Source organism: Bufo bufo, chromosome 6, assembly GCF_905171765.1.
Source record: "Bufo bufo chromosome 6, aBufBuf1.1, whole genome shotgun sequence".
Lineage (NCBI taxonomy): Eukaryota > Metazoa > Chordata > Amphibia > Anura > Bufonidae > Bufo > Bufo bufo.
In genome coordinates this window covers 317,386,093-317,399,764 of record NC_053394.1, presented here as the reverse complement: position 1 = coordinate 317,399,764, position 13,672 = coordinate 317,386,093, and the positions used below count along the sequence as shown (strand labels likewise).

Sequence of the window (13,672 nt, the reverse complement as noted above, 5' to 3'; positions counted from 1 at the left end):
AGCCTAATATTTAAATGTGATGTCTCTCAGGCCAGAATCGTGTGATTAACACATGAAAGTATCAAGTCAGCATCTTAACAATTCCTGTAGTGTCTCCTAATTACTACAATGTTATGACGGCTATGTAAGCTTTCCTTATTAAATAAAAATAAAATGTATGAATGACCTGCCATGATATTCATTCTTTCAAAATGGCGGAGATTACCAATACTGCGGTAACTTCAATATAAAAAAAAGAAATACAAACAATCCATGACTGGCAGGTCTGTAATACTGGAAATAAATTTGCTTGACATGGGCTTTGCAATGATCTACAGCAGGGATGGCCAACCTGCAGCTCTCCATCTGTTGCAAAACTACAACTCCCAGCATGACCATACTGCCTATAGCTATCAGACTACAGCACAGCATGGTGGGAGTTGTAGTTTTACAAAAGCTGGAGAGCCGCAGGATAGCCATTCATGATCTACAGCCTGCGATGACATCTTTCTAATAGAAAATAAAATCCAAAATTAAAGGGCATCTGTCCAAAGATTTGTACCTATGACACGGGCTGACCTGTTCCATGTGTGCTTGGCCGCTGAAGGCATCTGTGATGGTCCCATGTTCATATGTGGCCACATTGTTGAGAAATATGATGTTCTAATATATGCAAATGAGCCTCTAGGAGCAACGGGGGCGTGGACGCTACACCTAGAGGCTCTGCTCTCTCTGCATCTGCTTCGCCCTCTCCACTTTGATTCACAGGGCTGGGTAAGTGAAAACATCATAATGTAGAGGGCGCAGCAGTTGCAGAGAGAGCAGAGTCACTAGGTGTAATGGTAACGCCCCCGTTGCTCCTAGAGGCTCACTTGCATATATTAAAACATTTTTCTCGCAATGTGGGCATATGAACATGGGACCAACACAGATGCCAGGGCATCCAGTTACTTAGGTACAAATCTGCTGATTTAGTTGTTTTCCTCATGTACATCTTCCAAAGTTTTTTTTTTTTTTTTCTTCAGTTTATTCTCTCCTGAGCGGTTTTCCCCATGTAAACTAATCCCTCTGGGTTGTCTCCATCTTGTATGTAACACTTCCTGTTGCGGTATCCAACCAAACCCATGATGCACTTCTTCTTTCCCTGCTACAGCACCGCCCAGCTGGTTTATAGCTCCTCCCACCCAGTTCCATAGACCCTCCCCACTATCACTGCCCCTGTTGCCGCTTTGACTCGCCCATGGATGTAACATGACAGAAAATAAGAAAGCGCTGCATGGACATGGACATGGGACCACAGCCCAGAAAGGGAGATGGGAGCAATAAAAGGGAAAAGAAATACACTGCTAATTTACAGCTACTGCAATAAATGGTTATTTTAAAGGATGTTGATGCAAACTGGAAAACCCTCCTTAAGGCCTCATGCACACAACTGTTGTGTGTTTTGCTGTCCGCAAACCGCAGATCTGCAAAACACGGATGGCGTCCAAGTGCGTTCCGCAATTTGCGGAACGGCACGGACAGCCATTAATATAACTGCCTATTCTTGTCCGCAAAATGCGGACAGGTTATATTTTTTTTGTGGACCACGGAACGGAGCAATGGATGCGGACAGCACACGGAGTGCTATCCGCATCTTTTGCAGCCCCATTGAAGTGAATGGGTCCGCATCCAAGCTGCAAAAATTGGATTTTTTGTACTCACCGTAAAATCCTTTTCTCGTAGTAGGCATTGGGGGACACAGCACCATGGGTATATGTCCAACTACCACTAGGAGGCACTAGACACAAAAAGTGTTGGCTCCTCCCCGTTGGGCTATACCCTCTCCACAGGCACAAGGCTATTCAGTTTGTACAAAAAGCAGTAGGAGAGAGAAAAAAAGCAAGGAACCAACAACTCCCGTACCGGGAAAGATCAAGAGACCAGCCCGGAAAATCGGAAGTAAAAACATAGGGTGGGATCTGTGTCCCCCAATGCCTACTACGAGAAAAGGATTTTACGGTGAGTACAAAAAATCCAATTTTCTCGTGCATGGCATTGGGGGACACAGCACCATGGGACGTCCCAAAGCAGTCCCCGAGGGTGGGAAAAGAACAGCCATGCCACCGGTTGGGTATACAGGTGCAGGAGAACCATGTGACCCAACAGTAGAAAACACGGAATGGGCAAGAGGTTCCATAACAAGGAAGAAGCCTCAAGGAAGAATCAGAGAAGACTGTCAGCAGCCCAGGAAAAATGCCTGGAAGAAAATCCCAAATGCAAGAAGGCGGCAAAAGGGAACACCGAGCTCAGCCAAGGGCTGGAGAAAAAATTAGGACAGCACCGCGTGTTGGGACTACCTAACGCTCTAAATTGTCTCAGACCCAAAGAGCGAAAAAACCTGTGGTCAACCCCTGACAGGCCAGGGGAGAAAGGAAACAAGGAAGTACTGGAAGCCAAACGAGTGAGGGAAGCCATAGCAAGGCTCACATGTGAAGGGAGCAGGTCTCCCCTCACCACAAGGCAGATGATGAAGTTATGCGCCCTATTTAAAAGGCGAAAACCCAAGGCTGCTAGAGGAAACCGCCAACCCTTGGAGAAGGAGGGGGTTGTAGGTAAAAGCCAGGAAAAAAGAGTAAGACCTGCGTCCCAAAAACAGGAGATGAGGCCCGAGCCTCGGAAAACAAGATATCACTGTGAAGCGTAAGACCAGAGGAAACTCTGGGCATGTGAAGCATCAGGGGAAAAAAGGAACCAGATACAGGCCCAGGAAATCTCAGCAGGACACACTGGACTGAAAGACATGGAAGTAGAAGGAGAGTACTCCAACCGCCGAAGGAGGAAAGGTTCTACAACAGGAGGAGGTCCCTCCCGAAGGAGACCATACGGCGGAATTGCAAACCGTTGTGCTAAACCACTCAATACCAGGTACTTGACGTGGGAGGATGGGAAAAGAGACACGAATCCCAAGAAGACCACAAGGCTATTGGAACCCATAAAGGGAACAATAAACCCAGGCCCCGATCCCCCCAAAAAAACGATTGCCATGCAGAACCTGAGTGGTCAAATAAACGGGGACCAGGGACTCCAGAAGGAGTACCCCGGATGGGCTCACAAGGAACCAGGAGCTGAACCACCAGAAGACAACGCAAGCCAGAATATCCAGGAAAGGAGAGATGAAACTACCATAGGGGAAGGGACATTGGCCATGGACAACTACCCGTTCCAAGAACAGTGACTAGCAAACTGTATACATTGTCCCAGAGAGGACAAGTACAGCAGCTCGGGATGTACCACTAAATTGACAGACATCCATATGCATAAGGAATGCAGAAGTCGCCATGAAAAAGCCGGGTGAGACTACACAGAAATGTAGAAACCAGCCGCGACCGGCGTACTGAAAACTCCCAGGGGGGAGAAAGTACCTGACAGGTGCAAACGACGGCAAGGTCCAAGGGGACTGCCCCTCTGTCATGAAGTACAACTAAGCAGAGAATATAAGGGAATACAGAGAACACCTGGACCCAGAAGGAACTACGGGACCCTGTCCGATGCCAGAGCAACCAGCTGAAAAATTACCTGCCAGGCAGGTGTGTGGCGCTCAGTGGTCCTGTCCCTGACCCGTCAGGGAGGACGTCCAGCGATGAAAAATGCTGATGACCCCAGAATGATTCCGTGTGGCGGAGGACATCCAGCGATGACCGAAAACTGCTGCAGCGGCCGATGCACACCAGCTACGTGCCCCAACAAGGTAGAAGATCCAGTGGAGATCCCTGTACTCCACCAGGAATGGGCCACTCTGTAATAGGAAACAACGCGAGTACTCCTCTATAACATGGGGTAACGCGAAGCGCAGCAAACCGTAGTACCTTATAGAGATGGCAAGAGCAACCCTAGCACAAAGGCCAACAACCACCTGGCCATGGTGTAGGGAGCATGGTTGAATGTGGACCACCCGCCAGATCAGAACAGATCAGCCATATACTGGAGCTACAATAAGTAGCACTAGACCGACAAGGTGGGGGTTGGGCTGGCCCACCCCTGCCAGATATGGAAACCATGCACATGCAGAACCAGGATGGCCTGTTGTAGACAGTGCCCTGAGAAGTACAAGGAGACCATTGAGTACGACAGAAACGGAGTGGAGATGTATGGAAGAACCAAAAGGGTGAAACCAACATCCGCAGCACAGATTAGAACCTGGGGGCAGAAAGCACCCTGTAATACAGAAACTGTATGGGCCACAGATTGCACCATAGCGCCCAGCACCTTGAGTAATACAACCGCACGCTTAAAATATAGGGAAAGTGGCTGCATGTCTAAGGAGAGTGGAAACATAGCCACAGAATCTGGGAATGCTACTGCATTTGGAGGGTACAGGTACTCAACCTGTAAAGTAGAAATATGGCTGCGTAGTGCAGAAAACGACCAGAAAGGTGTAATGGGTACAGCATCTGGAGATGGTAGAGGTACTACCTTTAAGATCGGAGCAATGTGGCCACATGGTGCACCCTAGAACCAGAGAGGTGCAACGGCTACCGCGTTAGCAATGGTACCTATATTCCGCCCGGGAAGGGGAAAATAGGGCCGCACGGTACCACAAAGAACAAGACAGGTGCACACTACAATCAGGTAGGTGAAATGGCAACTGAAGGAGGCCCTCTATTTCGCCTGAAAAAAAGGGAAACAGGGCCGCATAGTACACCATAGAGCCAGACAGGTGTAACGGCTGCAGCATCAGAGACGGTGCAGGAACTCTACCTATGAAGGGAGTAAGATGGCCGTTTGGTGCACACTATGATGAGGTAGGTGCAATGACCACGGCAATTGGAGGAGGCCTCAATATCTCGTCCGGTAAGGGAGAGAAAATGCCACATGGTACACCATAAAGCCACACAGGAGCAACAGCTACAGCATCAGGAGATGGTGTAGGTACTCTACCTATGAAGGGACCGAGGTGGCAGCTTGGTGCCGACTAGAACCAGACAGAGGCAATTCTACGGCAATTGAAAGTGGCCTCTATATCTCGCCCGTAGGGAGAAATGTTGCCGCATAGAACACAATAGAGCCCGCCAGGGGTATTGGCTACAGCATCGGAGATGGTGTAGGTACTCTACCTAAGAAAGGGAGCAAAAAAGTCTGGGGACAGACAGGAGCAATTGCAATGGCAATTGAAGGAGGCCTGTATATCCCGCCCAGAAGGGAGAAATAGTGCCGCATGGAACACCATAGCGCCAGCCAGATGTATCGGCTACAGCATCAGGAGATGGTGTAGGTACTCTACCTAAGAAAGGAGCACAGTGGCTGGGAACAGACAGGTGCAATTGCCAAGGCAATTGAAGGCGGCCTGTGTATCTCGCCCGGAAGGGAGAAATAGTGCCGCATGGAACACCATAGAGCCAGCCAGGAGTAATGGCTTCAGCATCTGGAGTAGGTGTAGGTACTCTACCTATGAAAAGGAGCAAGGCGGATGGAAACAGACATATATAATTGCTTTTCCTTACCAACCAACAGGAGGCGCTTGCCAAGAACAGGGACCCCCGTTATGAGGTAGAGTGACGAACACCAGCACCAGGATGGGGACCCGGTGGAAACACTCTCAAATGTGTAGAGCATAGCCCCTGGTATAGGGGAACCAGGAAGGCTTGTCAGGTACAGCCTATGGCAGTGGTGCAGGTACCCCCCTGTTAAGGAGAAGGCGTACGTACCAGAGACACCAAGTAGGTGACTCATTATGCTAAACACGGGGACGGCTGCCTTACCTGTGCGGTTGAATACCTGTGCAGTCAGGGGAGCGCCATCCGAAAATCCACTAGAGGGGATACCAACCCTGGGTAGGAGAGGTTCCTCCGTGCACGTTAGTCTTGACCTCCCAGAGGCTTCTGTATGGAGGAAGACCGCCTGATGCTCTGTTCCGAGGGAAACGGTGCAGAGGTGTCCCCCGAGGCAACGGATGGGGTGACGGGAAAGGATTCGTCACCAGCCTCAGGCCTGTCCTGGGGAGGACCCGAGGATGCCGAGGAGGGGTGGAATCCTGTTGAGACCACCCGAGGTTGTACTGTGAGCTACCCCTTGCCGGACCCGGTATCTGAGCATGCCTCATCTGCAGGGAGGACCCTGGGAGGGCATAGGTGGCCGCAATTGGATAGATAGCGGTCCAGCGACTCCGCCAGGGATTGGGAGAGTCGGACAAGGTTCCCATGGCTTTGACAAAGAGGGAGACCATTCAGAAGGGACCTACCCAAAAGGATTTGGTCAGGGGACACAATGGGGTCTGGAAAGAGGTACTTCACACAAGCAGGGACAGGCCGACCGCATGGCAGCCTTCGTAGACAGCGGACGCACGTGAAAAGACGTGGCGATCCGAGGAGAGGCTGGGAGAGGAGACCCTCATAGAGCAGCCAGCAGAGGCTGTCATATCTGGACCCGGATGCCATGTTCCCCAAAGAGGTGCTGCAGCAGCTATAGAGGCTGCAGGAGAAATGAAGCAATTGAGGAGGGGTGGGGGGGGGGGAACGACTTGAGTGATCCCTATGTACAGCATTAGCTGCCTTCACACAGTACATAGGACAATGACCTAAAGGGGGTCTGTAGTTCTTTTAAACTGAGGATCTATCCACTGGATAGATAACCCACGTTAGATCCAGTAAAGGGAGGAGAGAGATAGCCCCTCCCGAGGGCCGGGCGGGGTCTGAAAAGCCCGGGAAGCAAGAAGGAGGGGCCGGGAAGATCGCGGCCTAGCAGGCCCAAAAGCCGGGGCCTCGATTTATGAGGCGGCCGGGAATGGAGCGAGGGGGGCGGGACGAATCGCGGCCGACCGAGGGGCCTCCGGACCCACAAAACTAGGTGAGGAGGGTGGGGGGGGGGGGAGCGACGCCTGGGGGTGGGCGGAACAGGGCAAACAGAGCACCTGGGAGCCGGGAACGGGCCATGGAAGATGAGGCCTAGTCCCTGCAAAAACCGGGGACTAAAGTAGCGGGGAAGGCCCAGAAGAAGCGACGCCTGGACTGTGTGGCCAGGGAGGAGAGAAAAACCAACCAAGGGGGAAGAGAAAGGTGGAGGAAGATGGAAGCTTCTCAGGACCCCCAGCTAAGGTGGATCCCACCCCCCTGGCCACAGGAGGGAACCTAACCCTGGGGCAGGGACAGGGGAGTATACTCACTATACTCACCATCTGATGTCTTCGGGCGCCGCAGGGTCACCCCTTCGGCAGACTCAACACGGGAACCGTGGGAATGCCGGCAAGCCACTGCGGATGCAGTCTGTGGGGACTGGGTGACCGGCGATGGTACAGAAGTACGCGCCCGCAGGGGGGGCAACTAAAGTGGAACACGATGGAGCCCCAGCCTGCAGCAGGTATAACGGTGGAGATCACCGAGACCTGCAGAAGAGAGAAAAAAAGAATAAAAAATAAAATAAAAAATAAACAGCAGGACCTGCAAAAAAGCAGGACAGGTCTGCCTCCTACGGACACTAGACAAAAACTGAATAGCCTTGTGCCTGTGGAGAGGGTATAGCCCAACGGGGAGGAGCCAACACTTTTTGTGTCTAGTGCCTCCTAGTGGTAGTTGGACATATACCCATGGTGCTGTGTCCCCCAATGCCATGCACGAGAAAACTGTGGCTCGGATGCGGACCAAAACAACGGCCGTGTGCATGAGGCCTAAAAATGAAGTCTTGCTTTCAAGTTGAGGGCCTGTTGAAAACAATAGGCTATTTAAAAATGTAGGATGGAGAGTGCGTGTCTCATGCAGATGGTGCAATTATGAAGACAACCAAACAATACAATAAACACAATACAACAATAAGTAGATTTGTTTTTCCTCAATCTTAGAAACGCGGAAGGCTTGCCGTTTTCATCGGTCTCATTTCATCTACAAATTGCATGGACCTTGCAGAAGACTCATTTGTGCATTGTAAATAAAGCTCTCCAGAAAATGGCTTTAAAGCATCAACAAAAGTTTACAAATTGCACTCCAACATACTCTACTGAACGCACATAATTTACCGCGTCAAAAAAGGTTTCTGAAAAAAGGACAGAATGTATTTACGACAATGACAGAGCATAGACCGATAGAACGTGCGGCTGGGATTCAGCAATGATCGGACGGATCAGGTGAGACAACACTGCCACCATGTGGAGCACTGTGACGACTGCATGACTGCAGTGTAACACATCATAACGTAATAGTATAATACACAAGCTGCATCTGAGAACAAGGCTATTTTTGGGCTCATTCTATGGAGGCTAATGGGTTTTGAGGTTTTACATACCTGTGTATTGAGGACTTCACACTGAGAAGACAGCCCAGAAGAGTCCCCCGTGTGACTGGCCTCGCTATCGCATCCAGAGACGTCACCTGAGAAGACAATTCCATACCAGATAAGGGCTCTTTCACACTTTCTTAATTAGGGCCCTTTTACACAGGCTGATGATCATGCAAGAACATTAGCCATATCACTGCATAGAGAAAACATCTTGATGACCTTGCAAATAGCGCTCATTTGTCCTGTAATTGCATGTTTTAATCAGCATTAAAAATGCTGGTTTGTTGGTAGCACAACACCCTGTTTCAACATAAGATATGCTGGTGACAAATGGAAACTGTATGAGGTCAGACGATTGTATTTCCAATCATTCGGCCCCCATAGTTCCAGGTCATGATCGGTGATCAAGATATTATCGCCAATCGTTACTGGGCAGTGTGTCTGGCCGTGTAAAAGGACACTAACACATTTCAAAGTTTCGCAGCTTCTACCAATTTAAAACAACAATTCAAGACTGGAAACTGTAATAAAATAACTAAACTAAAGTGGCCTAAATGGGAGGAAATGTTCAAAAACCCCAAACACTGTGGCGTGTTTATAACCGGGGGAGCAATTCCTCCGCATGTGATCCGCTGCTAACAGCAATCCCCAGCAAAAAACGCATGCAATGGAGGATGTCGGCAGCGGACCACATGCATCCCAATGATGGGATAATATGTGGATGAAAATATAAAAATACATAAATCACTGCGAAAGGTGCACCACAATGATATGCAACTGACAACACTGGCTAATCCCTCAAGCTGATGTTAGGAACTGAGACTTTAGCTGATGTATTCCTGTCAGGAACACAACGGAGCCCTTTTGCACCACCGTCAAGGTATCTCAGTGTGGTATGGGTTCCTACCACTAGACTACGTACGGTGTGTGAACACTGACTGAGAGGTGCTAAGACACTCCCACTACCTGAGTGATTTCACTATGGAGGTATGTGGGAGCTTGGCTGTAAGTTGTATCTTAGCACCTCTCAGACCGTGTTCACACACCGTAGGTAGTCTAGTGGTAGGAACCCATGCCACGCTGAGATACCTTGAGGGTGGTGCAAAAGGGCTCCGATGTGTTCCTGACAGGAATACATTGGCTAAAGTCTCAGTTCCTAACATCAGCCTGAGGGATTAGCCAGTGTTGTCAGTTGCATATCATTGTGGTGCACCTTTCGCAGTGATTTATGGAAACTGTGTAGTCAGAAGCACAAGACTAAAAGTTCAAACTATACAAGAAATCTGGCTCATACCTAAATTAGCTTCTTGGCATGGGTCTTCACAATCATTCTCCACAATAGTCATTTCTTCTCCCTCATTCTCCACGTTCGTCATTTTGTCCTCATTACCATACACTTCCACCCTTGCTCTTTTTGGACTACTCTCCTGAGTCATATGCTGGTTGTGTGTACCGGTGGCTCCATTCATAGAGTGATCAGATGTGTTTGACTGAGAAGAGAACAAATTCACAGAACACTGAGATTCCTGACTACATACCAAAGCGTTACGTGGGAGATGGAAGCTAGTCTGAGTTTTGCTACTAGTGCTGCAGCTACTAAACATTGCCAGGACACCGCCACCTTGCTGCTTGGGTGAGGAACTGGCAGATGTATTTTTCGGGTCAGCAACAGTGGAGGCGTTGCCAAATAATCTGTTAAAACAAGGCAACTCCTCATCTCCACTAGACTCTTCTTCGGAAGATTCTAATTTTTGCACTCTACGTTTTCGACTTTTTACAACTTGTGACTGGATGACAGGAGACACAGGGCGGTCAAGCAATTGTGACTTCTTGTCGGCTCCAAAGACAAATGACTTTTCAGCTACAGCAAAGTAACTTGTATCTTTTTGAAGTCTGTCAACGCTACCCAACAATCCATCAGGCGTCTCTGAGTCAACTTCAGGACTTCCATTATGAGACACTGCATGGCCTAGTAGTTTCCCTGTCCACGACCCCTGAGAACTATTAGAAGAAGTAATTTGATTTGCCTGCTCTTCATCAAAACTGCAGTTCTGATAACAATCGTTCTTTGCTTGCTCATTTTCTCCTTGAGCGGTCCTACTTCTAGTGTCTCCTCGCTTGGCTGCAGCAGAATTTTGATGAGTAACTATAGGGTACAGAGAGATCGTTTCGGTTTCTAAAAGCAACGGCGATCCCTTAATCTTACTTACAGCAGCATTTTTACCAGGATTACAGTTTTCAAGGGGCTCCACGTCATTACCACCACTTAACTTGTCATCTGCTTTTATAGTCTTAGTCGTAAGTACGATTACGCTTTCTGTGTTCTCAGCTGAACTCATCCCATTGTGTTTAGAAGATAATCTGGATTTTTTTTTAGATCTCAGCTTTCTTGAGTGCTCAGGCTGGATTTCTTGACCATTACATTGGCTTTCCTCAGATTTGCCCTTTTCATTTTTACCCTGTTGTTTATTTGTTAAGCTGGTGTTAATTTCACAGATGTCCATTAAGTCACAATTCTCATTATTAGCAGTTTCAGTAACTGGATCTAGTTTGAAGGACATCCTTTTGGCACTTTTGAATGTCTTTAACAGGAGTTGTGTGTCAAGGTCAGAGTCTTCCATTTCCACTGCGTTTACCACAGGTTCTGCATCCTGCTCTGGTATTGGAGAGGATCCATTGCACATCTCTCTTGCCACATGAGGAGCATCGCACATCATGTGTGAACTTCCATTTACTACAATGGTCACATTTTGGACTGCATCTGGTGACTTGCCATTCATTTGGGGTCCTGGGTCTTCTAACACAGCAGAATCTAAACATGGCTCTTCACAGTTGACCAGGGTAGGCATGTTGTCTGGAGGATTTTGGATAAGCGGCCCCTCAGCACTATTGTCGTTAATATTCATAACTGCCACCATCTGATTTGAACAGAAGGGAAAATCATTTTCTTTGAACAAATTAAGTCTTTTACTCCGCCTAACGTTTTTCTGGTTAACTTCATGCCCCAGTTCAGTGCTACTTGGATAGCTGTCAATTTTTACTTCAGATAAATGAGGACTTTGCTGTTGGCATGAGTCTAGATCTGTTCCTTTAGTCAAATGGAGAGTCTGCGTGCGTTTGGTCTTCTCAGACTTCCTTTTCAAGAGCTTCTTCTGCTTCTTTGGTTTATTTGACTGAGCATCCGAAAAGGTTTCCAAATCTTGACCTATCTCCTCTATTTTATCAGCATCCAATAAGGCATTTGAGGCTTTCAGCTGACTGATTTCCACATCCAACCCAAAATCGTCCACAACCACTGCCCCACTGACAATACTATCGCCATTCCCTTCCTTTTCTTCAACTCTCTTGATAAAATCTTCAGGCAGAAGACCAGCACTCCTTTTTGGCTTTAAAGTGGCAATTTTGGGAACCTCATTTACTTTTAAGGACCCCCCAACGCCATCTACGTGGACATCAGCAACGCATGTCACTTTACCTACTAGGCTTGGCTTTTTCTCTCGTTTGTAAACTCGACCAAATATCCTATCCTCAGCACGAACCATACTCTTTTCAACAGCATCCGCCACAACATGACGATGAGACACAGCCATAATTTCTGTCTCATCAGACACATTGGAAGCTTTGTCAGAAGCATCCAGATCTTCAATCTGAGAGACATCAGTTAGCAACTCAACATCCCTTGAATTATACAAAAGATCATCTGTCTTCAGTAGCCACTCATTGACTTTTTTAATACTTTTCTTAACCCTTTCTCTGGACACTGCACATGAGGCATCCCTTGGACTACCCTGAGTGCTACCCATGTTTTCAGGGGTAGAGTCTTCTCGATCATATTGAAAATCAATTGCAATTTTCAAAGTCTGACTTTCACTGGACGGTTGCCTTTGTATCTGCATTCTGGCATTGTGCTCTGTGAGTTTTGAGCTTCCTACATTCTCATCGAGTTTTCCGTGTGAGCCTTGTTCGGCCACTTTTTGGCAAAAGTCTTTATCAGATAATAAAGGGTCTCTAACTACTGCAGACTTTTCACTGGGCGACTCTCTAAGGGTTCGGACGCCATCTATGGACAATAAATTGCTTCTAAGGCTCTCAAGGTCTCTTTCAGAAAATCCATATTCAGCTACAAAAAAAAAAAAAACACACCAAAAAATATATTAGCAATGTAAATTAGACAGAAATTCATGTCCTAGCATACCCAAATGCAAGCACTAGTATGACTAAACACATTTAAGTGCTGTCAAGGTGAACAATAGCTTATAGTAAACGCTGTATGATAAATCTGCCCCATTGAGTTTATAATGTAAATTTACACCAGTTAAATAAAAATACGTTAAAAATATGCCATCTGGATCAAATTTTTTAGCCCCCTTTCTACTTTTTCTGACAAATTTGCATGTAGAAAAAAGGTTGAAAGTTCACTGTGTTTGACTCGTTCATTAGTTTAAAAAATAAAAATAAAAATTTAAGGGCTGAATCCGCTCTCATCCGCATATGTAAGGGAAAGAAAGATCAGTTATGTTGAATTTGCCTGATCCTTTGCTTTCAAGAGAGTTAAATAGGTTGTCCGGTCAAGAAGCAGACAGCCTCATTGGTGTTAAACTGTGCCAAAATAAAAAACACGCCCCACCAGACCCAAAGTATCTTTGTATCGTGATCAATGAAGCCACAGCATATGTGACTGCTGAGGCCAGCCATCGGCCACAGCGGTCATGAGACAAAATCACTTCTGCTCCGGTGGGGACTGGAAGCAGCCGGGAACAGGCCAATGGCACAGGAAAAGGGACCTTTTTTAAATTGTCTGTAGGAAGAGAAAAAACCCTCCAATAGAGCAAAATCACCAGAGTACAGTAGAAAAGTGCCTGCGGTGCAGTAGACCGAGAAGCGAGGTGCCGGCCCTGGAACAGTTAGTAGAATCTTCCATACAGATATTTGAGCATGGTGTTGAGAAACAACTGGAGCAGGGGCGCTTGCCAGGTAAGAGATCAATAATAGTGACCCATATGTTGGTTGGTAGAAGATGTTCATTTGTCTGACGGCCTGATGAAGTCACTGTTATTGATCTCAGACCTGGCATGTGTCCCTGCTCCGGTTGTTTCTCAACACTGTGCTTTTATTTTTGATTACCACCATTGGGATTGTTGGCTCCTAGGCTTGACAACCCATTTAAGCCACCGCCAAAGGTGTCTGGCAGCGGCTTACTATCCTTTCTCTATTGAGAAAACCAACCAAGCATGCACGTGTATGGGAGGGTCAGCAGGGATCGCCATCAGCTGAACAAGCATTCGGCCAACGGCTATCTGAAGTGTACGACTAGCTGAAATGGGTTGCATCACTTCAGTAAATGGCATTTATCATGTAGAGCAGGGGTAGGCAACCTCCGGCACTCCAGGTGTTGTGAAACTACAACTCCCAGCATGCATACTTATTCTGTTCTTCTTCAAACGCC

At 47.6% G+C, this 13,672-nt stretch overlaps 1 protein-coding gene across 1 annotated transcript in view; it reads right to left on the bottom strand.

Moving 5' to 3' along the window:
• Positions 1–13,672, bottom strand: part of BRCA1 (BRCA1 DNA repair associated) — a 145,880-nt gene that overhangs the window by 82,841 nt on the left and 49,367 nt on the right. The window contains exons 10-11 of the mRNA XM_040436854.1: positions 9,521–12,346; positions 8,233–8,318 (exon numbers count right to left, since the gene is read on the bottom strand). Coding sequence (XP_040292788.1) covers positions 8,233–8,318; positions 9,521–12,346 — 2,912 coding nt within the window. The remainder of the gene's footprint in view (positions 1–8,232; positions 8,319–9,520; positions 12,347–13,672) is intronic.